At 50.7% G+C, this 24656-nt stretch overlaps 1 protein-coding gene across 1 annotated transcript; it reads left to right on the forward strand.

Annotated features, from left to right (window-relative positions):
* The first annotated feature begins 2993 nt into the window (after positions 1–2993).
* On the forward strand, positions 2994–6995 carry PNMA6F (PNMA family member 6F). Its single transcript, XM_028094403.2, is given in 5 exon segments — positions 2994–3196; positions 3854–4160; positions 4163–4544; positions 4546–5224; positions 5945–6995. Coding segments are annotated over 4 exon segments (1590 nt in total). The 5' UTR covers positions 2994–3196; positions 3854–3925; the 3' UTR covers positions 6239–6995.
* The last annotated feature ends 17661 nt before the right edge of the window (positions 6996–24656 follow it).

Raw genomic sequence — 24656 nt, forward strand, 5'->3', positions numbered from 1 at the left:
AGATAGAGAAAGGATAGACCTAGGACCAGCCATATCAACAGTTGTATTCGATGTAAATGGGCTAAGCACTTAAAAGGCAGAGCTTGTCAGAACAGATCAATGGGCAAGGCTTTTGATGTCTACAGAGAGATGCAATTTTAATATAAGACACAAATGGTTCATAGTAAGAGGATGCAAAATGATACACCATGCAAAGAGTAAGCATAAAAAAAGTGAGAATGGCTATATTAATACCAAAGTACAATTAAAGACAAAGATTATTACCTGAGATATAAGGGTCAATTAATCAGAACCACAAAGAATTCATAAATTTGTATGCACCCCATAACAGAGCTTCAAAATACATAAAATGAAATTTGACAGAACAAGGAAAGAAATAGATATTTTCACAATTATAGTTGGAGATTTTAACACCCTTCCCTCAGCAGTTGATACAACTAGACAAGAAATCAGCAAATATATAGAATATCTGTATGACATTATCAACCACCTTTACTTAATTAATATTTATAAAACACCATACCCAACAACTGCAGTATATATTCTTTACAAGGACACATTGTACACTCACCTGGATAGATCAAATGCTGAGCCATGAAACAAGTCTCAACAAATTTAGAAAATCTGAAATTTTACATAATAAGTCATTTGAGTCCACAATGGAGTTCCATTACAAATTAACAGCAATAACATATCTCCAAATATCTGGATTTCAACATCACACTTCCAAAAAAAACAAAACAAAACAAAACAAAACCCATGGATCAAAGAAGAAAACACAAAGGAACTTAGAAAATATTTCATATGGAATAACTAGAAATAAAACGTTAAAATTAATGGGAGGCAGGTAAAAAAGTGATTAGAGGACAATTTATTGCTTTAAATGCTTATATTAGAAAAGAAGAACGGCATAAAATCAATGCCCTAACGCTCCATCTAAAGAAGCTAGAAAAAGAAAAGCAAGGTAAATCCAAAATAAGTTTTTAAAAAGGAAATACTAGAGATAAGAGCGGAAATAAATGAAACAGAAAACTATGGTGAAAATTAGCAAAGCCATACATTTTTTAAAAGATTTTATTTATTTATTTATTTATTTAGAGCATGAACGGGGTGGGAGGGGCAGAGGGAGAGGGAGAGAGAGAGAATCTCAGGCAGACTCCCTGCTGAGTGTGGAGCCCAGCGCCAGACTGATCCCACCACCCAGAGGCCTGAGTGAAATCAAGAGTCGGTCACTTAATAAACTGAGCCACACAGGCGCCCCTACAAAGCCATATATTTTTTTTGTAAGATTTATCCATTTATTTGAGAGAGAGCCAGAGAGAGAGAGAGAGAGAGAGAGAGAGAGAGAGAGAGAACATGAGTTGGGGGGGCAGAGGGAGAGAATCTCAAGCAGCCTTCCTGCTGAACGCGAGCCCACAACGCGTGAGATCATGACCTGAGCCGAAACCACGAGTCAGGTGTCCAGCAGACTGAGCCACCCAGGCGCCCCCAAAGCCATACATTTATTTATTTATTTATTTATTTATTTATTTATTTATTTATTTTTAAAGATTTTATTCATTTATTTGAGAGAGAGAGAATGAGAGAGAGAGAGCACGAGAGGGAAGAGGGTCAGAGGGAGAAGCAGACTCCCCGCCGAGCAGGGAGCCCGATGCGGGACTCGATCCCGGGACTCCAGGATCATGACCGGAGCCGAAGGCAGTCGACCAACCAACTGAGCCACCCAGGCGCCCTGCCATACATTTTTTTTAAAAAGCAATGAAATATATAACCCTTAGGAAGATTAATCAGGAAAAAGAGGAAGTACACTAATCAATATTAGGAATGAAAGGGGGATGTCAGCACAGATCATATAGGTATTAAAAGAATAATGAGGTACTATGAGGATGATCCTTATGCCAATAATTTTGATCACTTAGATAAAATTGACAAACTTCTTGGAAACAAAGCAATTTACAGAAACTGACAACAGATTAAACAGAAAATATGAATAGCCTTATTTCTTATAAATAAATTGAAAAAGATTTTATTTATTTATTCATGAGAGACAGAGGGAGAGAAAGAGAGAGAGGCAGAGGGAGAAGCAGGCTCTCCGCGGAGCAGGGAGCCCGACGCGGGGCTCGATCCCAGGACCCCGGGATCATGACCTGAGCCGAAGGCAGACGCTTAACCATCTGAGCCACCCAGGCGCCCTCTTATAAATAAATTTAATTTACTGCCAAAAAACTATCCTAAAAACGAAACAAACAAGCACAACAAAAGAACAGTCCAGGCCCAGATGATTTCATGGGTGAGTTCTAGCAAATGCTTAAGGAATGAAAATCATCAGTCTTACACAACCACTTTCAGAAGATAGAAGAGCAGGGGACAATTCCTAACTCATTTTTGAGCTAGTATAAATCTTGATAAAATATTATGTAGAAAAAGAAAATTATGGAAAAATAACCCTCAAGAACAGTATAGCAAAAATCCTTAACTATCAGCAAATCAAATCTAGCACTATATAAAACGGAAAGTTTTTCTATTGCCTATTTACAGATTCAGGGCACAAGATGTTCAGTGACCTGTATAGGCCAGCCAGCTGTTAGGTGAATCTATATTCACATAACACAACGCCACACACTTTCCAATGCAATGGCTGCCTGGGTGGTTCAGGGCTGGCTTTACAATGTAAAAAGGTGTGATGAGCTCCTGACATGGGAACACCCAACCTGTGTCTGCCCTGGAGATTCCAGGCTAAATGAGGGAAGGTTGTGAGTACAGAATGGTACTAGGGACTTGTTCATAGGTTCCTCTGCCCCCTGACTCCCGGTTTGCGGCCCCCACACAATGGTCACAATTATTGATGGGGCTATTTTGCTGCTGGAGGGCCAATGGGTGTACCTGTTGCTTCTAGAGCCTCCAAGCCTGGTCACATCAAGCCTTTACCGAGCAGGTCCCATTGCCATGGCAACACTGATGCTTCCTCCCATGTTTTCCTGATTCAGGCATTTGCCCTGCACAGAGATGCCCAGATCTTTCTCCTTCATCTACCTGGGGCTTCTGGGAGCACTGGGAAGCCCACGTGGCCTTATCACCGAGGACTTGGGAGACCCTCTGGACCGTGCAGCCCTGGACCGTGCAGCCCTGGACCACGCAGCCTTGGGCTGCGCAGCTGAGGTGTAGTCTGCTGATTCTCTCGCTCCAGGGCATTGAGGTGATTCTGATTCTTTCGCTTCAGAGTCACCCCGCAGCCCTCAGGTGGTGTTTCCCGCCAGGCAGCACCTGCAGAGTCAGAGAAAGTGAGCAGGGGCCAAGGGCTTTGCTCCGACGGGACCTTAAGAGTTATGGGGTACCCTGGGTAAGGGCTGGATCACTGCAGGCGGCGGGGGGGGGGCAGAGGGGGATCCCAAGCTGCCTTGAAGGGGACAGGTGGGAAGGGCTCCTGGCTGTGGAGGGCGACACCAGTTGCCGAGGAGCAGGTGCTGGTGGGAGAGGGCGGGGTTCCGACTCAGGGTGTGGGGGCGCAGGACCAAGTTTCAAGGTTGCCTGTGCAGAGCAGGGGTGCTCTGGGTCAGGCACTAGGAAAGAGAGCATGGGAGGACTCCTGGCTGCAGGGATCAGGAAGGGAGGGTTCCCAGCTGCAGGGTTGCAGGTGATGGGGGGTGGGTCTCCGGCTGCAGTGGCCAGGTCAGGGGCTTTGGGCAAGGCGAAAGGAGGTCTCCTTGCTGCAGAGCTGAGGGGTGCTTGGTGTAGGTTCTGAGCTGGGGCATGGAGGGCGTGAACTGGCCAGGGAGGAGATCCAGGTCGCTGTGGGGGGCAGTGGGGTGGGCTGTCTGGCACCAATGTCCCTCTCTCCTCTTTGCACTCACAGGCCACCACTGCAGACTGCGACATTCTGCGCGCCCCTGTCCCATTACGCTACCTTCCCCGCCAGGTATCTGCCATGCCACTGACAATGCTGCGTGACTGGTGCAGGTGGATGGGCGAGAGAACGCACCGTTCCCTGCTCATCCTGGGCATCCCTGACGACTGCGGGGACGAGGAATTCCAGAAGGCCGTGCGCACTGTCCTGTGGCCCCTGGGCACGTACCGAGTGCTGGGCAAAGCGTTCAGAAAGGAGCTCGGATCCAGGGTCGCCTTGGTCGAGTTTGCTCAGTATTTAAACCGAAGTTTGATCCCCCACAAATACCAGGCAAGGGAGGACCCTGGCCTGTGGTCTTTCTGCCCCAGGCCCCCGATTCAGAGTCACAGGATAGACCAGATTTCCCTGCACAGCCCCGGAGGCATGCAGGAGTTGGCCAGGCAGGTGGGGCAGGAGCTGCAGGTGTGGCAGGAGCTGCAGGTGAGGAAGGAGCTGCAGGTGTGGCAGGAGCTGCAGGTGAGGAAGGAGCTGCAAGTGAAGCAGGACCAGCAGGTGAGGCAGGAGCTGCAGGTGAGGCAGGACCTGTAGGTGAGGAAGGACAGGAAGGTGAGGCAGGAGCTGCAGGTGAGGAAGGAACTGTGGGTGAGGCTGGAGCTGAAGATGGAGGAGTGTCAGATGAGGAGGGAGCTGTGGTGTGGCAGGAGAACCTTTTCTGGGATGCAAGAGCCAGACCAAGAGGAAGAGTCCTTTGAGAGCTGGGTGGACCATGCCAACGACATGCTGTACACGTGGCGCCACGTGTCAGAAAGGGAGAGGAAAAGGCGGCTGGTGGAAAGCTTGGGTGGCCCCGCGCTGGATCTCATGTGCAGCCTCCTGGCAGAAAATCCCGACATGCCTGCGCAGGATTGCCTGGCCGCGCTGGTACAGGTGTTTGGGAACAAGGACACCTGCATGACTGCACGGCTCAAGTTCCTGACTTGTGCCCAGCGGCCCCAGGAGACTCTCTTTGCCCATGTGATGCGCCTGGAAGGCCTGCTGCAGTCAGCCGTGGAGAAGGGGGCCTTCCATCCCGTCATCGCAGACCAGGTTCGCGCCAGGCAGGTGCTGATGCGGGCCCGCCCGAACGAGATGCTCCAGAGCAAGCTGAGGAGGATGCGGCTGGAGAGGAGACCACCTGGCTTCATGGGGATGCTGCGGCTCATTCGGGAGACCGAGGCATGGGAGGCCGCCTCAGGTAGGGGTGAGCAATTCCAAGCGGAACAAGGGGCCTGTGTGGACATGGGAGGGTTGCCGGCCGCCCAGGCTGCCCTCGCCAGTGAAGAGGTTGCTGAAGCCTCTCCAGCCAACGAAGATGCTTTCCAGGCTGCCCTGGCTCTTGAAGTCATCACCGAGGACACCCCTGCCGGCGCAGGTGAAACCGAGGCCTCCCCGACCGACGAACATGCTTTCCGGGCTGCCCCGGCTCTTGAAGTCATCACCGAGGGCACCCCTGCCGGTGCAGAGGAAACCAAGGCCTTCCCAGGAAGCAAAGATGCTTTCCGGGCTGCCCTGGGTTTTGAAGTCATCACCGAGGGCACCCCTGCCAGTGCAGATGAAACTGAGGCCTCCCCAGCCAACGGAGATGCTTTCTGGGCTGCCCTGGGTTTTGAAGTCATCACTGAGGGTACCCCTGCCGGTGCAGAATAAACCGAGGCCTCCCCAGCCAACGGAGATGCTTTCTGGGCTGCCCCGGCTCTTGAAGTCATCACCGAGGGCACCCCTGCCGGTGCAGATGAAACCGAGGCCTCCCCAGCCAACGGAGATGCTTTCTGGGCCGCCCTGGGTTTTGAAGTCATCACCGAGGACACCCCTGCCGGTGTAGAATAAACTGAGGCCTTCCCAGCCAGTGAAGATGCTTTCCGGGCTGCCCTGGCTCTTGAAGTCATCACCGAGGGTACCCCTGCCGGTGCAGAATAAACCGAGGCCTCCCCAGCCAACGAAGATACTGCCAATCCTGCCCCAGTGAACGTGGAGGCCAGTGAGGCAGTTCCTGGCACTGCCGAAGCTGGTAGGGCTGCTCCTGAACCCCATGATGCTGCCACGGCTGCCCCTGCCCCTCAGGAGATCTCCAAGTCCTTCCCTGCCACTCAGGAAGATGAAAATGCTCCCTCCTCTGTGGGCCTAGGTCAGGCAAGACCCTCCGAGGCCCCTGGGGGCCCCACTCCTGCCCAGATGGGCAGTGCTTCCAGGGTGGGCCCAGGAGGTCCTGGCTGTGAGCCAGAGGGTCTCACCCAGGCAGGAGACCAGGAGGCTGGGGAGCCCCCCGAGGAGGGGCTCAAGCCCATCCCAGAAGAGTCGGAAAACGAGGATGGCGCTGGGGAGACGAGCCCCCCCAAGTCCTCCTCCGGCAAATAGGCTCAGAGGGCCCAGGGGCCCCCTCTCCTCTCAGGCAGCAGAGTTCTGGAGGCAGAGGGAGGCCATGCCAGGGCAACAGCCTCGCCCCACATTGAGAGTAGGGCCGAGGGAACAGCCCACTCACCCAAACAAATTCCCAGGACCCCACCTCCCCAAGGCACCTTAGCCAGCACCATTAGCCCTTCCAAATGACCAAGATGACCATGCCTGACACCAAATGGGGCAGGGAGAGGTGCCCCCCCACCCATGGCAGCACCACACCCAGCCCCAGCCCCAGCCCCAATCCATGCCAACTCAGGCAGCCAGTCTGGGAAACGTCCCTGAGTGGCTGGCCCTAGCCTAGGGGACGGGCACCTGAAGCCATCTGCCACCCACACTGTACTGGGAGATGTTAGGGGCCATTTCAAAGGTGCCAGCCTCTTGGGTCTCCCGAGAGGGAGACACTCATTTACTTCCCCTGGGGCACGTTGCTCCATGTTCTGGGAAGCCCGCTTGTGTCTCTGTAGGGCCCTTAGTGACCCACGTCTCAAGTGACCCCCCCACCCCACTAGTGACCATGCTTGTGCAGAGCCTTGAGGTGTGCAGGAACCCGCCGTGGGTGTCCTGGTCTACCGGGGCAGCCACCTCTCAGCCCGCGTGCGTGCCATGAGCTTCAGCGGGAACCAAGGCTCTGCTCGCTCTCTTCCAGTGTTGTGAGCTCAACCTCTGCTTTCTCCGTGTACATTTAGGCCAACCGCTGCTTGTTTTTGTGGAGATGTGTGTGTTTTCTTGTCTGAGCAGCTGCCCTCCCCGCGCCCCCCCGCCCAGAAATCCCGAGCCCAGTTCCGGGACACGGCGGGAAGGATGCCCGAGGGCACGGCTGGTGTTCACCCCGTGACCTCAGGAAGGAAGAACCGGACCAGGGATGGAGGTGGCCAGCGGGAGTCTCCACGGGAACCGTGCTCTGATGTGCCACCCTGTTGTTCCTTGCGACTCCGCTTCCTTGGCTCGGCCGAGGGTCCCATGCTGCGTCGTCCAGCGTCCTGGGACTGTCCCGTGCAGGCCATAGGGCAGGACCAGGCCCCGGCATGTCGGCCCGAGGGGAGGGTGCCCCGGAGCGAGGGGACATGACCAGCGTCCAGCGTCCTGGCCAGAGGTTGATCGTGGGGCCCTCAGGAAGGGAGGCTGAGGCAGGAGGGCCGCGGTGTTGGGGGAAGCAGAGGCACCTCGTTTGGGACCCCAAGAGGAGGGGGGCCGTGACCTATGGGCTCTCGTGGCCGTTAGGCGTTCCTGTCTCTGTTGTCATTCCCTCCGTTCGATGGTTTCAGTAAGTGTTTCTCTTCAATAAATTTCATTGCATGTGTCAGCTGAGTCTCGCCTCTGCTGTGGGCAATCGTCGGGAGGGTCTGCTGGGGTTGGGGAAGAGGGTGGGGTTGCGGGTGGTACAGTGGTGTGGTACTGGGGTATGATCATGGGTGCGTCAAAGAGAGGCCGTGTGATCCCTTTGGCTGGATGGAGACTGGTGACAGGAACTTGGCGCAAGCTGTGGCTGGCTGGGGCCCCTAGAAAACTCAGAGAGTCCCCAGGAATATGCAGGTTAGACATTCAAGGGAGAGGGAGGGACAGCAGGTAGGGCCTAAGGCTCTAGGATCTAGGCACGGCTGAGTGACTCAGGGCATCCAGACGGGTCAGAGAGGTCACGTGTGTAATCCCAGAGAACAGGTGGGCACAGAAAGTTCTGGGCATGAGGTCAGACACCCCTGCCAGGAGCTGCATTCAGGACTCCGAGGTGGAGGGGGGTATCCCATCCATTTGTGATCAGCCTAGCCCTGCCAGCTAACAAGTGGCCGGTCAGTCTAGCCACCAAGGGAGACTGGGGTTCCTTGGGAGCTGTGATGTCAAGGGACAGACAGCAGGCTGGGCAGGGTTTTCACAGTGCTTCTGCTTTGCCAGGAAGGAGGAAAGGCAGGGAGAGTCGCCCTCCACTCTGAATACTGGGCAGGGTGGCCCCCAGAGGGGAAGGAGTGCCCAGTCAACTCTGAGGGCACCAGTCCTATGTCCTGGGAGCAGGCACGGGGCAGTGGGGCACGACTGGTGACTGTGGACCGGGCCCGGGAAGTGGCCTCTTCCTGCTTGGCGGTGAGCTCTGAATCTCTGCAGCTCCCAGATCCCTCAGTGCCACCTGAGGAGGGCACCCGTCCAGGGCGGAGGGCACTGCTAATCCGGGAATCCCCTTCCTGAGTGCTGTGGCTGGAGGGGAAGTTCTTGGAGGGGGCCATCATGAGGACTGAGGGGTCAGGAACTGCCTGTCCCAACCCTCCTGGGCCCTGCCCTCCGCAAATTGAGGGCAGCCCACTATCTGCCTTTGAGCTGACTGAGTGTTTAAGAGAAGGAGCAATCAGGCCCCTCCCTGCATGTGTTCGAGGAGGGGATAGTACCGTTCACCTGGAAGTGGTGAGGGGTCCTTGGGCGCTCACTCAGTCTGTGCCCACAGATGTTCTCCAGCCGTTTTGAAGGGACAGGGGCTCTGAACACCCCCATGGTACAGATGAAGGACAGAGTCCCCGAGCAGCCAAGGAGCCAGAGCGAGAACCTTGCAGAGAGCTGAGGCCCAGGCCTGCAGCTGCTTAACCAGCCTGCAGGAACCACGCATCGAGGGAGACTCAGGCCGCGTGGCGAGAGCTGTGGACAGTGGGGCTGCGTGGATGAAGGGGCCCCTGGAGATGCTGGGTAATGAGACACATGGGCAATGGAAGGAGGGTTGCAGGAGGTTGTTGAGAAGGGGGTCATCAGGGCCACGCCTGCAGCCGCTTTGTTCCAGTGGCTTGGCCCCATGTTGTTCGGACACTTGGATGTGTCCCACCAGGGTGTGCTGCAGGATTGGGGTGAGGTCCCCAGGTGGGCCCTGTTCTCCTTGCCTTCTTCAGGCAAGGCACCACCCTAAGCACGTCTGTCCTGTGTGTCTTAGCAGGGCCATGGCCACTGGCCACTTTCCACCAACTTGCTGGGATCTGGGTTAGGAGGCAGGCCAAGAGGAGAAGGGCTGTCTCTCCCTCGTTCAGAGTATTCCCTGAGCAGCTGCGAGTGTGTGTGTGAGTGAGTGTCGGTGACTGTGTGCGAGTGTGCAAGTGTGAGTGAATGTGGGAATAGCGAGTATGTGAGAGTATGCCAGTGTGCGAGAGTGTGTGTGTGGGCAGGAGTGTGAATATGTGAGTAGGAGTGTGTGTCAGAGAACGTGTGCAAGAAGCTGTGTGCCTGCGTGTGTTGGGGGGTTGCGGGGTTTTGAATCCTTCTAGGATTGAGTGGGGCAGCCACTCTCCCAGCCCTCTGGAGGAGGGGAGATAGGAAAAGCGCTGGTCCCCAGGCCGGCTGGCCCAAGTCTGGCCCTGGGAATCTGTCCTCTTTCTGGGGCTGCCTCAGAAGAGAGAGGCTCCTGGCGACTACCCTTTCCCAGACTTTCATCGTCTTATCCCCCTTGTGGTGACAGAACTGGGAAAGAGATGAATGTGCACTTTTCTTCCTTTTACTTTTGCCTGTTCTGCAGGATCGCCATGTCCAGGCCCCTGGCCTCTCCACCTAAGGCTAGTAGGGCAAGGTTCAAAGCCCATGTGACTGCCCACCACTTCCCCAGGCCTGGGCAATGAGCCCAGTTCCCCTATTGCTGGAGACCCCACAGAGCTGTGTACCCTGCGTTCCTCCCCAGCCAGGCTTGCGCCATGACCAGGAGCCTGCCCTGCCCTCTGCTTTTCCATGCCCAAAGCCCCATCATTTGGGGTGCAGCTCCTCTCAAGGCCACCATCCTCCTCTAGACCCCGAATCCTTCCTCATGGATCCCAGAGCAGGGCTTATTTCTCAGCCAAACCTGCTCTCCCTGAACACAGGAATCCTTCCCATGAGTACTTTGGCTGCCAGCACTCTGGCTACCCTGCTCCTGGCCCCAGTTGATCACCTGGGCTCTAACTCATGATTCCCATTCTCACAGTAGAAATTCATAGGTCCATATGTTCCTAGCACCTCCTTGCAAGCCACGGTCCACATCACACAGAGGGAAGATCAACCCTCTAAGCACATTGCTTTCCCATGCCAGGGTGTGGCTAACGCAGACAGCCAGATGAGGGTACCCTCGGGGCCTCTGGTCCTGTTCTGGGGCATGTTGTGCTGCTGAAGACTGGGCCCTGATCTTCTCCTTGAGTCCAGCCCCAGGTGTTCTAGCGCATGCCCATGTGGGCTCTGCACAGGGTCATCCTTACACTGCATGCCCTCCGTGCTATGCTTTTGTGGGACTGCTCGTGCCACTGTCTTCCATGGTACCCCCACATTTTGCTTCTAGTCCCCCCATGGCAATCAGAGTCATGATCCCAGCTGGCCAAACAAGGGACAGCAGAAACCTAGCACTAATGGCCCTGCACACACAAGCTATCCACGCCAAAAGCGCTGAAGGGTTTAGAGCCTTGGAGAAAAGTGAGCCCCCATGCCCATGAGCTTCCATCTTTGAGCACTGCCTACACCCCAGGCACTGGGATGAGCAACCAGGCCTGCTCTCTCTCCAAGAGTCCTCACAGGAGCCCTGTTGTGTCCCCTCTTCTACAGATGAGGACACTGGGCACAGTAAGATTCAAAGACTTGCTCAGTGTCACATACTCCCTCAGTGGAAGTGCTGGGACATCGAGAAGGAAGCCAGATCGGTGGTTCAGGAAGGAGGTGCATGTCAGGCAAGACCCACGCCCCCCACGCGCACTCCCACCCCATCCTGGGCGTCCGACTCCCTGGTAGAGACCAAGGAGCCGGACTGAAGGGGCTTGGCACAGCCTTATGGTCTGGAGGGGACGTGGACACCCGCGGGCAGGGGGCCAGATGGGGCTGCGCGGGGAGATGGGGAGCCTCCCGGGGAGCCGGTAGGTTTGAGCTTGGCTGAAGGGACACCTTTGCCCACCTTGTCCCAGAGCCTTTGGGGTCCTTCCTGGGGCAGAAACTGGACCCTGGGCGAGGCCTGAGGAAGGCCCCAGGCAGGCCACGGGGCCTTGGGGTGAGCAGGACCAGCCCACGGCCCACATACGCGCCGTGGACCCTGCGTCCCTTGCCAGGCCTCTCACCTCCCCGCTCAGCCTGCGGCAACCACGCAGTGTGAAACAGGGAGCTGCTGCCCCCTAGATCGCACTTGGTGTTCCCGGGGGCTGGGCTTCTTTGACCCGGAGCCAAGCACATCGCCTGTTGTTGGAGGCCCTCCACCTTGTCGGGCACAGCCCTCGGGACGACCCGCGCCCCGCCCCCCCCTCCCCGCCACACACACTGCCCCCGTCCCCTCCCCTTCCCCCCCCGCCCCCCCCCCCCGACACACACTGCCCCCTCACCCACATCCCTGGTGGATCTGGGACGACTCCTCCCTCTCCTGGGGCTCTAGCTGTGCCGCTCTGAGCTGGGGCCTGTTGCCTCAGGCCTCGTCTCTGTCTCTCCAGGATTTCCCGAGGGACCTTGGGCTCTCAGTGGTTGTCTCGGGGCCCGGCTTGGTGCGCACCAGCTGCGGACGTACGTGTGCGGGGAAGGGGGTCCTCCTTTTCTCTGCCTTTCAAGGACGGAGGGGTGGGAGTGGCATTCACAGCACCCTAGGTCAGAGGGTACTGTCCCACCGAGCCCGTCCAATCCAACCTTGACCGGAGCCACGGTTCCCCTTTCATGTTGCCGCCAGCCCGGAAGAGGGCCCGAGTGGTCCCTCTTCTGGTGTGGGGGCTCAGGGGTGCTGTGGCCACTGGGCAGTGGGGGTGGGGAGAAGCCAGCTGGGCCTAGGGCCCTCCTCCAGGTAGCCCCTGCCGCTTGAGTGGGAACGGTCCCTTCTCCTTCCACAGGACCAATGGATTTCTTTATACTGGAGGCCACAACAGCTCCTAAACTGACCTGCCCCAGCACACACAGAACCAGACTGTGAAGTTGCAGTGGCCGGTATGACTCTTTCCTACACATATGCCAGAGTGTTTCCATGTGCCATTCTCACATCACATCTGTTGAGCTTTAGGGAACATCAACTGAGTCTGGTACTTCGGGGCACAGGGAAAAAGCCACATCAAAGTCCTCCGATCTGTACCACTAAAGGATGGTAAGACTACATTTAGGTAACCCTGGATTATGTGCCCACATGATCATGGCATGGTAACCTATAAAAAGAGAAACTGGAGAAAACTCCTAAAAGACCCACTGTCCCCTCCATCAGGTCAGCCCCCCCCCGTTTTGTCCTTCACGTCACCCCTCTTTATGCCTCCCTGAGGACCAATGTGCAAGCATTCTGGACGTTTCTGTGGGCACGGACCCAGTGATCCAGAGCCACGTCCAGAATTGCCATGAGGCGCTGCAGATGAGGGACCGCCCTGGGCTTGAGATGCTGCTGGAGGAAGAGCAGGCCGACCTATTTGCTCCATGCCCCCAGCAGGCCCCTGCCCTGGTGCTGGTGGGCTGGGGCATGTGTGTATTTATTTATTCATGTTCCTGCAGCCCCGGGTCTGACTGACAAGGAGACCACCCAGGTGGGGGGCTCCCGTTTCAGGGTCAGGGCCCGAATCCTCCCAGAGGGAAGCTGCACTGGGAGGGAAGGCCTCAGGGAATGCATGGGGAAGCAGCCGGGTCACGCGGGGGAAAGAGCCCCTGAAGGGGGCAGGGGTACACGCCTCTCTCAAAGCTCCTGGCCCGGTGGGAGCACAGGGTGCTCCAGGAGGAGGTAGCCTGGCCAACAGGTAGAGAGGCCCATGAGGCCTTTGGGAGGGCCTGGAAGGGGCAAGACAGGGAGCAGGTCAGGGAAGAGTCAAGCCACCTCCCGGGAAGGGCAAAGACTCCTGGCACCTGGGGCCCTGGGCTCTGACTGTGGCAAAGTCCCTGCTGCTGCACATCTCTAGGCAACCCCCCACAGGGGAGGGGGGGTCGATGGGGCTGCCAAGGCCAGAAGGGCCTGGAGGGAAAGAAGGAGCCAAGGACAGGGGGAGTGACTGAGAGGCAAGCACCATCCCGGCCGCCCTGCCGGTGGCCTCCATGGTGACTCAGGGCCCCATGTAGTTGCCTGTAGGGATGCAACTGCCTTCCGCCTCTGCGGGACACACCTGCTCAGAGGAGGGGTCAAGGACACATCCTGGGCGGGGGGATCTGCTTCTTTCACTGCTGACCCAGAGGGGGACCCAGGCCCAGGGCATCCCTCTCGCAGAGATGGGCACTGGGAGGTCCTGGAAGGGGTGTGTGGGGCGGGGGGGGGGGGGCATCCGTGGGGTCTGTTGCTGCCCTGTTCACTCACATCTTAGGGTGCTTCCGCAGCAAGCAGCAACTGATAATGAAGTTTTTCACAACAGGTAGAACATTCTTTTGAAAGCTGCTATGGAAGGACATTCTGTGGAAAAATACACAAAGGTGGTTTGCATCAAGAAAGAGGTTGCCAACTTCAGTTGCTTCTAAAGGAACTGCTGTGATTACAAGTTAAAAGTGGCTAGCAAGCAAGCAATTTGGAAGGATGGAGAGATTTTGAGGATAGAACTAAAACAATCCTCTGGTGAATGGAAAATATAGACTCCAAAGATAGCATTCCCTGAGACACAGGCTTGCCCTCTGTGGTGGGCAGGCTTTTGGTCCCATGACCCTTGCCTCCTGGTGTCACGCCCATGAATGTGCCAAGTTGCATGACAGATGTAATTAAGGTTACTAATCAGTTGCCTTACAATAGGGAGATTGTCTAGGATTCTCTGGTGGGAGCTATATGAGCAAAGCCTTCTCCCTGCTGAAGCACAAAGGGAATTCAGAGAGATGTGAAGCTTGTTTGTAGATGGAGGGGAATCCAGCAAGGGAATGGGGACCCCAAACTGACAACAACCTAGAACTGGAATCTGCCAACAATCTTAGTGAACCGGGGAAGATTGTCCCCCAAAACCTCCAGAAAAGACCCCCAGCCAGCTGACTCTGATTGCAGCCTTGGGAACTATGCCATGCCTGGACTCCTGACCCAGGGCAATTATGCATAATAAATGGGAATTATTTTAAGCTTTTAAATTTGTAGTGGTTGGTTATATGAGGCTGGATTAGGTAGCCAGCATAGCATTCCTCCTGTAAATGCAGCTCCTTCCAATGGGTGTGGCCCATGGGTATAGCTTTCTCCACCGCACTGAGGCCCAGAGGAATGGTGGGCACTGGGCTCAATGTCCCCCAGTCTCCTGTCTGCCTTTGGTCAACTTTCAACTGTTTTCCTGGCTCAGTTCACTACTGTGGTTGCAACAATGCACAGTTCGGCAGGGTTTTCCGCCTCATTTGTCTTTCTTTACAAGGTCTCTTTCCCTATAGTCACTGACCAAACTCATTTCCTTCCTAGCACCATTGCTCATCACCACAAGCTGCATCTTTAAATGGCTGTGAGGCCCCAAGTTTTAGAATATTTTAGAGTTCTGTAAGACTCCACTTTTCTTTTTCCTTTCTCTTCCTCCATATTCCCCTCTTATTCCAGACTTTTTTTTTTTCTCCCAGACTTTTGATGGAAAGGTATTAGGATTGGTTCTACAACTTGCAGGTCCAGATCATCCCCCCCACACCTGAATCACCTGAGCAGGAACGGCTTAAAACAATGTGAACTTTCTCCCCCAGACCAGCAGATCCTCCTGGCATCTGTGAGGTCCAGCAAGGAGCTTAACAGCAGAGGACCCAGTTACCAAGTAACATTTTCATGCACGTGGTGACAAATAACAATACAACAAGAAAATTTAAGGTTCAGTCGTGGGAACCTCAGCTCTTCATTACCATGGACCAAAATATGGAATTGATTTCCTTGACTCGAACCCCATGGTTTTAACTCATACCTCTTTCTTTTATAATTTCTCTAACTTGTATCATTGTCCATTGTTATGAGCTGAATTGTGTCCCCCTAAAAGGATATGTTGAAGTCCTAATCCCCAGTGCTTCAGAATGTGACCTTATTTGGAGACAGGGTCTTCACAAAGATAAAGACTTATAATGAGGTCATTAGCGTGGATGCAATCCAATAGGATGGGTGTCCTTATAAAAAGGGGAAATTTAGACACACACATGTGCACAGGGAGAACACTCTGTAAAGATCAGAGTAATGCTTCTGCAAACCCAGGAGAAACTAGGAGAGCCGCCTGGAGCAAATCCTGCCCCAGTGCCTTGATCTTGGAATCCTGGTTTTGGACTCTGAGACAAGAGATTTCTGTTGTTTAAGCCACTCGGTTTGTGGTGCTTGGTTACAGCATCTCAGGCAATGTCACACAACCCATTTCTTTATCACAGGCAGTCTTCCAGCTTAAAGCCATATTTCCTTGATTGTAATTTATTTATATACCCTTCCCATGTAAAAATGAATTAGAATTTTTTAAATTAAGGCATAGAATTTGTTAGTGAAAATACCTGATGTTTTGCATGGATTTTACAAAAAATGTCCATGCTTGTTGTTCTAAATTTACATTCTGTGGTACCTGCACTGCCATCACGAGGGAAAAAAAACATAAAGTAATCTTTAAAAATGTAGAGATCTCCCCCATAACCAAATATACTATGAAAGATTTTTTTTTCTCTTCTTCACTCCAATGTGGAACATCAAAGCGGGTTTTTAAACTTCTTGTTCTTAGGACTCCTTTGTACTCTTAACACTTATTGAGGACCCCAAGGAGCTCTCGTTTATGTGAGTTATACATATCAATTATTTGCTGTATTTAAATCTAAAGTGAGAAATTTAAAAACTTCACTCATTTAAAGATGACAGCAATTAAACTATTATATGTTAACATAAAATATTTTATGAAGGGAAAAATGAAGGGTGGAAATCGGAGGGGGAGACGAACCATGAGAGACGATGGACTCTGAGAAACAAACTGAGGGTTCTGGAGGGGAGGGGGGCGGGGGGAGGGGTTAGCCCGGCGATGGGTATTAAGGAGGGCACGTACTGCACGGAGCACTGGGTGTTATACGCGAGCAATGAATCATGGAACACTGCATCAATAACTAATAATGTAATGTATGGTGATTAACATAATAAAATAAAATTAAAAAATAAAAAATATTTTACGAAAAAAATCTATACAATACAAATGAAATTTAGTGGGAAGAGTTTTACATTTTGCAACTCTCTTCGATGTCTGGCTTAATAGGAGACAGCTGAGTAATCATATCTGTTTCTGACTTCAGTCTGCCATGGTATCACATTTAGGTAGCCTCTGGAAAACTCCATTTTACCCTTGGGAAAGAAAGAGCAAAGCAAAAACATCTTAAGCATCATTATGAAAAGAGATTTGATCTTGTGGACCCCTGCGTGAAAGAGTCTTAAGGACCCCTCGGGGTTCCCCAGAGTCTGCTTTGAGAATTCTTGTGTTATTCCCTACTTCCTGGGTCCTTGGGATGCATTTATTGCACTGACCCTGGTCACTGTTAGGATTAATTACACACGTTACGTTTGTGGATGTTCATCACTCCGTCTGTCCTGTCTGATGCTGTTACCGCATCGAGAGCAGCAGGGTGAGTCAAAGGAATATGCCAGAAAGATAAGAATGAAACAGTGGTTAGGCCAGTGCTATGCAGGGACCTGAAAGGGAGGATGGAGTCATGCATTTGTGAACAAGCATTTCTGTAAAACTGTACTTGCTGTTGGGCATAAAAAAAAAAAACTAGAACAAGGTCACTTCCTTTTAAAAAAGTAAGATCTCAGCACAGGAAACAGATAAAGACAAAAGTAAGTATGTGCAAAACCACAAGATCATTGTTCCATGGAGTAGCAATAGAATGTTGGGAAGGATTGTTGCAGGGGGAGGACAGGACAGAGAAAGAGAGCTCCTGTGGGCAGATCTGGAGGATTTTCCTGGGGTGGCCCTGGAAGGGAACATTCCAGAAAGGGCAAAGGACCTGCCTCAAGGCCGGCAATATTGAGGGCACTGCTGGGCCAGTGCTGGAGGGGGGCTATGAGGTGAGGTGGAGGCGTGGGAACTCCAGCAATAGCAAATTCTCGGGCCTTACCCCACTCTGGACACTTTGGGAGCGGAGCCCAGCACTCTTGAGTTCTAACAAGCTCTCCAAGTGGTTCTGACAGGGAAGAGAGTTCGAGTGGTTAGAACCACTCTAGCCCAGCAATGGGTTAAGAGTGCAGGGTTTTGTGTGACTCTGTAGCGATTCCACCCCTTAGCAGCTTTGTGATCCTGAGCAATACTCTCACCCTATTCGAACCTCAATTTCTGCAGCTATGAAACGACCATACCGAAGATTTCTCCCTGACAGGCACGCAGAAAGGCTTGGATGGAACTATGCGTATACAACACTCAGGCTGGTCTTGGCGGTAGCCCTGAGCTGCTTCCATGAGCGCTGTCCATGCATGAGCTGACAGACTGAGGACCTTCTCTTGATATGAAACTAGGTGCACTCAAGCATGTCCCGTTCTTCGGTTGACTTGCTTTTTGGTGATTACCTATTTCACTGGAAGGAATAAACACCACTTCCCTGGCACTTCTTTGGTCCCTCAGTTTGTTTCCTTACTCATTCCTCAGAATGGAGATCATGAAATGCACACTCGGGACGGAGCGGGGAAGTGGGACTACAGGAGACGTCTCTAGCAGAGTGGTCCCCACCCTTCTCTTGGTCCTTTTTTTTTGTTGCTGGTACTGTCTTCTGTGTCCTCAGCATCACTCTCCGGCAGGAGCGCCCCCAGGGGCAGGGCACTGTTTCCCCCACTCCTTCGAACCCTGTACCACGCCAGTGGTGCTCAGGGCTGGAGTGGGAAGAAGTCCTGTGGTTTTCCCAGAAGGGCAACTGAAAGCCCTGACTGTACCCGGACTGGCCCAGACCAGCCTCCCGATACGCGAGCTGCCCCTCAGGTTCCGAGAGCGCGGGCCCAGGTTGCGGGGGGCGTGGCCGGAGAGCGGCCGTTGGGGATCTGACGGGTCCCTGGGGCAGATGGGCATGTGGGCAAACAGGCTGTCTGCTGGCTCTGCGAGGTGCGACCTCGGGTTTTACGGAGGCACAGTGAGCTCCCTGCGTCCCACGGAGTGCGATGGGGAGAAACACGTTAGAAACTCAGGCAGGTCGGCACTGGTAGTCTTCTCCAATGAAGCCGCTATTCTTTTTTACTTAAATTCAATTAGCCAACATATATAGTACATCATCAGTTTCAAGATGTGCCCTCCTTAATACCCATCACCTGGTCACGCCATTCCCCTCTCCTCCCCTCTGTAACCCTCAGTTTGTTTCCCCGAGTCCAGAGTCTCTCGTGGTTTGGCTCCCTCTCTGGTTTCTTCCCATTCCGTTTTCCGTCCCTTCCCCCTGTGGTTCTCTGTGCTGTTTCCTATATTCCGCATATGAGTGAAACCATATGATAATTGTCTTTCTCTGACAGACTTATTTCACTCAGCATAATATCCTCCAGTTCCATCCACGTCCATGTTAATGGTAAGATATCATCCTTTCTGACGGCTGACTAATATTCCATTGTATATTAGTGTATATACAAATGAAGCTGCTATTCTAGTGTCATGGGGGCAGCATATGCAAGGCTAAGGCCTTGAAAGATGGCCTTTGATAGCTCCAGGAGGTTTTAGAATTGACCAAGACTCCAAGCTTCTGAGTATAATTTTATTTATTTTTTAAAAAAGATTTTTATTTATTTATTTGACAGAGAGAGACAGAGAGACACAGCAAGAGAGGGAACACCAGCAGGGGAAGAAGGAGAGGGAGAAGCAGGCTTCCCCGCGGAGCGGGGAGCCCAACACCCGCTGGGCTCGATCCCAGGACCCTGGGATCATGACCTGAGCCGAAGGCAGACCCTTAACGGCTGAGCTCAACAACTGAGCCTCCCAGGCGCCCCCTGAGTGTAATTTTAAAGCATAATTTTAGTGTTTTATCATATTCAAATCCTTTATAAAAATCTAAGTGATGTGTTCAGTAGTTAGGTAACCAGAAACCATTCTTGGTGTGTAGGACTCCTGATGTGGACGTGTGTGGCTTAGCACTGGAACTGAATGACCTGGCCTGAGAATGAACAGGTAAATAAATATTCATGTATGTTAAGGAGAAACATAGATGAAAGGCATTGGATGATATAGTCATTACTACTGAGCATGTGAAGTGGCATAAAGATAAAGGAGGCTGAAGTCCATGAGCAAACTGCACAGACAAAGCATCAAACATTCTGTGTAAGTTATTTTGTCAATACCTCACAAGAATCTAGTATGACCATTTCTTGGATGAAGAAATGGAGACAGGCTTGCTAAGGTCGCACAGCTGGTCTTTGGTAGCGCCGGGAATTCAACCCACGCCTTCTTCTTCTTTACATGTACTGCGTCACCATTTCCCTTTGGAGTCAATACTTCTTGAGCTGATTCACACTGGAGTCATTTTAGAATATATATGATTTCACGAGTATCTACTCACCGAATGCATATTCTGGTGCTCAGTGCTGTGGGAGATCTAGAACAAATGGATGATGTTGCCTGGTCACTCTTTCATTTAAGTATTTATTGAGCTCCTACTGTGTGCCCAGCAGCATTAGCCTCTGAGGACACCACAGTAAGCACAAACCCACACAGCCCCTTGCCTCACGCAGTCTGCAGGCTAATGGGGGATGAGAGATGTTGTTCAAATAACCACACAATGCTACTTACAGTTATAGCCATCAAACTGAGAGGTCCTTAGGGCAATGGAGGTGCATGAAGGGGAACTGGTTTAGTGCAGGTGGTCTGGAAGACTTCTCCAGGTCAGATTTGTATACATATACACAGAGTGTGTGCATGTAAAGTGGAACCAAGTTTTTATCTGTTCAGGGCTGACAGAGACTTCACTCCTAAGGCTTTCTCAGTACCCTTGGGGGAGTCACCTGACACCTTCCTCCTAAAGATATGTGTATGTAACTATTTCTAAATCATATACATGTTACTACTGTAATATAGTATGTACTACACTATAAAATACCTACAAGCTAGACACTTAAAATGATGTAAGAGCCATAGAAAATGCACTATTGCCCCCTTCTTCTGCCCCCACCTCTCTGGCCCTGCCACCTGGCCTTGAAGACTGGGTATAAGCTTAGTTAGCAGTATTTGGAGCTGGGGGAGCATATTGAGAAGAACAGGCCAAGGAAGGAGGCTTGGGTGTGGAAAAGGTTCCTCTCTGCCTGACACCTCATTCATTCATTCATTCATTCATTCATTCTCCAGCCTTAGGAGTAGAGTCTTTTCCAAGGGCAGAGACAATGCTTTCTCCATGTGTATCCCTAGATTGTAGCACAATGCCAGGCACCAATTAAATTTTTTTTTTACTGTTTGATGTTTTTATTTTTTTAATTTAATTTTATTATGTTATCTTAATCACCATACATTACATCATTAGTTTTTGATGTAGTGATCCACAACTCATTGTTTTCATATAACACCCAGTGCTCCATGCAGTACGAGCCCTCCTTAATACCCATCACCGGGCTAACCCATCCCCCCACCCCCCTCCCCTCTAGAACCCTCAGTTTGTTTCTCAGAGTCCATCGTCTCTCATGGTTCGTCTCCCCCTCTGATTTCCGCCCTTCATTTTTCCCTTCCTACTATCTTCTCCTTCTTCTTCTTTTTTTTGAACATATATTATTTGAAACATATATATGTTTCAGATGTATAGGTCTGTGATTCATCAGTCTTACACAATTCACAGCACTCACCATAGCCAAATAAATACTTTAAAAATATTGAGCCAGAAGAAGAGAGCCAACACAGCAAGGATAAATCTAAGTTGTGGTTAACAGCTACCCAGAGAGCAGAAGAAGAGCTCTGGAGTTGGTACCATAGGCTCACACACAGGGCTAAGGCTGGAGTAGAAATTAGTACCACGCCTATTGAGAGCAAGTTGGCAATATCCACTGAAAATCCAAATGCACAAAGCTTTTGATCAAATCGTTGTACTAGTAGGAATATTTATTCTATAGATAAACACTCTCATGGGTGAAAGAAGTATATATAAGATCTTCACTGCAGCATAGTTCGTAATAGCATGAGATTGGTACCAACTAAATGTCCACAATAGGAGATTAAATAATTGAGGCATATCTACATATTGGATTACCATGCAATGTACAAAAAGATTGAGGCTACTTCTACACGGGTGTGGAAAGGATTCCAAACTGTGTAGATATGTGAAAGAAGCAGGGTGCAGAACGATGTGCATTGTATGTACCATTTCTGTTTTTTTTCTCAAATCTGACCCATTGCCTGTTTTTGCGTGACTGGCAAGTTAAGAATGGTTTTAATATTTTTAAATGGTTGGGGAAAATGAAAGGAAGAATAACACCTTGTTACATGTGAACATATATGAAATCCAAAAGTTGGTGCCCATAAATAAAGTTGTACTGGTACACGGCCATGCCAATTCACTTCTGGCAGAGTTGAGCCCACAGAGGTAAAAATATTTACCCTTGGGCCCTTTACAGAAACAGTTTGGAATCCCCACCTTTAACTCACTGTGCTCCTTTTTACCTGTGAGTGCTTCTCCCTGCCTTGTATTCCCACCTCCCTGGCCTGGCTAACGCCTACCTTTTTCCTGCTTAAAATTCCCCCTGGAAGACTTCCCTATTGGCTACGTAAGGGGAGGTGCCCTTGCCATCGCCTTCTATAGTCCCCTGGTATCCCTCATCTTGGATCTGAGCAGGACACATCTCCTGATTTGCAAGTACATGTTTCAGCATGTCCTCCACTGGGCACTGGTTTGCGTGTGCTGTGCTGAGAGTGTGTGGTAATTTCAGCTCCCAGCCCAGTCATTGGCATGGTGTAGGTGCTCCAGAAGTGATTATTGAATGGATGAATGTGTCTCTGTGCTAAAATTAAATAGGCTTTCAGTTAGATAAACTTTAGAACTCAACTTTGTGGCCAACTGGTATAACTTAATTTACATTCCTGCTTCTTCAGAGACTGGAAAAGAAAGAGCAATGTTCCTGCTGATCTTAAGCCTCAATGTTTCCAATCTAGACTGAATCAATCCAAAGACAAAAATGTTTTGCATTCTACATGTGTATATGTATTTTTACTCAGCACAGAGGAGGGAGGAGTCCATGCAACCACACACCAGCGGGGCGGGCGTGGGGGTGGGGTGGGAGTTGACTGTGTGTGTGTGAGCCCACGCTGCTAACGGAGCTGGTCCCTAGAGGTTCCCAGTCCACACACTGCAGCCTCAGCAGGCCACATCAGGTCAGGCTACTCAGGCTAAGCATTCTGGGTACATTAGAAGAAAAGACTCTTCTTTCAGTAATTGCCAAGGACTATATTTGCTTAGTAGACTTCTAGCGGGTCAGTGATGTCACTGTCCATAAAACAGCAATGGTGGAGCTATTTCTTGAGGCTCCTTCCCCGTGTCTTGGACTTTCCTCCCATGGTTTCAGGATGCCGGCTGTGGTCCTGTGGGCCCGGCTGCCACCGCCTCCATAGGACACCACTGGATATTGAGACACTTGCCTCCTAGATGGACTGCAGACCAGAAATATTGGCATAAGTGGTTCTAACTAGCTGTCAGCAGCTTCAGTGTTTCTCAAATTTATGTGGTTGAAATTGCTTGTCCTTGTAACATGTACTGTATCAATGTACTGAAATTAAAATGCTTAGCTAGCTTTTGTCTTTTTATAAAAAAAGATTTTATTTATTTTTAAATTTTTTCAATGGCCTACTTTATTTTTTTATTTCTAAATTTTATTTTATTATGTTATGTTAGTCACCATACAATACATCATTAGTCTTTGATGTAGCGATCCACGGTTCATTGTTTTCGTATAACACCCAGTGCTCCATGCAGTATGTACCCTCCTTAATACCCATCACTGGGCTAACCCATCCCCCCACCCCCTCGCCTCTAAAACCCTCAGTTTGTTTCTCACAGTCCATACTCTCTCATGGTTCATCTCTCCCTCTGATCTCCCCCCCTTCATTTTTCCCTTCCTTCTCCTAATGTCCTCCATGCTATACCTTATGTTCCACAAATAAGTGAAACCATATGATAATTGACTTTCTCTGCTTGACTTATTTCACTGAGCATAATCTCCTCCAGTCCCATCCATGTGGATGTAAAAGTTGGGTATTCATCCTTTCTGATGGCTGAGTCATATTCCATTGTATATATAGACCACATCTTCTTTATCCATTCATCTGTTGAAGGGCATCTCAGCTCTTTCCACAGTTCGGCTATTGTGGACATTGTTCCTAAGAACATTGGGTTGCATATGGCCCTTCTTTTCACTACATCTGTGTCTTTGGGGTAAATACCCAGGAGTGCAATTGTTGGGTCATAGGGTAGCTCTATTTTTAATTTTTTGAGGCACCTCCACATTGTTTTCCAAAGTGGCTATACCAACTAGCATTCCCACCAACAGTGTAAGAGGGTTCCCCTTTCCCCACATCCTTGCCAACATTTGTTGTTTCTTGCCTTGTCAATTTTTGCCATTCTAACTGGTGTAAGGTGGTATCTCCATACCATTGATTTGAATTTCCCTGATGGTTAATGATGATGGACATTTTTCATGTGTCTGTTAGCCATTTGTATGTCTTCTTTGGAGAAGAGTCTGTTCATGTCTTCTGCCCATTTTTTGACTTGATTATTTGCTTTTTGGGTGTTGAGTTTGAGAAATTCTTTATAGATCTTGGATACCAGCCCTTTATCTGTAGAGTCATTTGCAAATATCTTCTCCCATTCTGTGGGTTGCCTCTTTGTTTTGTCGGCTGTTTCCTTTGCTGTGCAGAATCTTTTTATCTTGATGAAGTCCCAAAAGTTCATTTTTGATTTTGTTTCACTGGCCTTCGGAGATGTATCTTGAAAGAAGTTGCTGTGGCCGATGTCAAAGAGGTTACTGCCTATGTTCTCCTGTAGGATTTTGATGGATTCTTGTCTCACATTGAGGTCTCCCATCCATTTTGATTTTATCTTTGTGTATGGTGTTAGAGAATGGTCGAGGCCAGCATTACCTTAATCCCCAAACCAGGTAAAGACCCCATCAAAAAGGAGAATTTCAGACCGATCCCTGATGAATATGGATTCCAAAAGCCTCAACAAAATCCTAGCTAATAGGATCCAACAATACGTTAAAAGGATCATCCACCACGACCAAGTGGGATTTATCCCCGTGATGCAAGGGGATAAATGCAATATTCACAAATCAATCAGTGTGATAGAACACATTAATAAGAGGAGAGAGAAGAACCATATGGTCCTCTCAATTGATGCAGAAAAAGCATTTGACAAAATACAGCATCCTTTCCTGATTAAAACTCTTTGGAGTATAGGGATAAAGGGAACATTCCTCAAATTCATAAAATCCATCTATGAAAAACCCATAGCGAATATCATCCTCAATGGGGAAAAGCTGAGAGCCTTTCCCTTAAGATCAGGAACACGTCAAGGATGCCCACTCTCACCACTATTGTTCAACACAGTACTAGAAGTCCTAGCAACAGCAAGCAGACAACAAAAAGAA

This window comes from Eumetopias jubatus, unplaced genomic scaffold, assembly GCF_037043125.1.
Source record: "Eumetopias jubatus isolate StellerSeaLion01/CBP00866 unplaced genomic scaffold, mEumJub1_p1.0 scaffold_11, whole genome shotgun sequence".
NCBI lineage: Eukaryota > Metazoa > Chordata > Mammalia > Carnivora > Otariidae > Eumetopias > Eumetopias jubatus.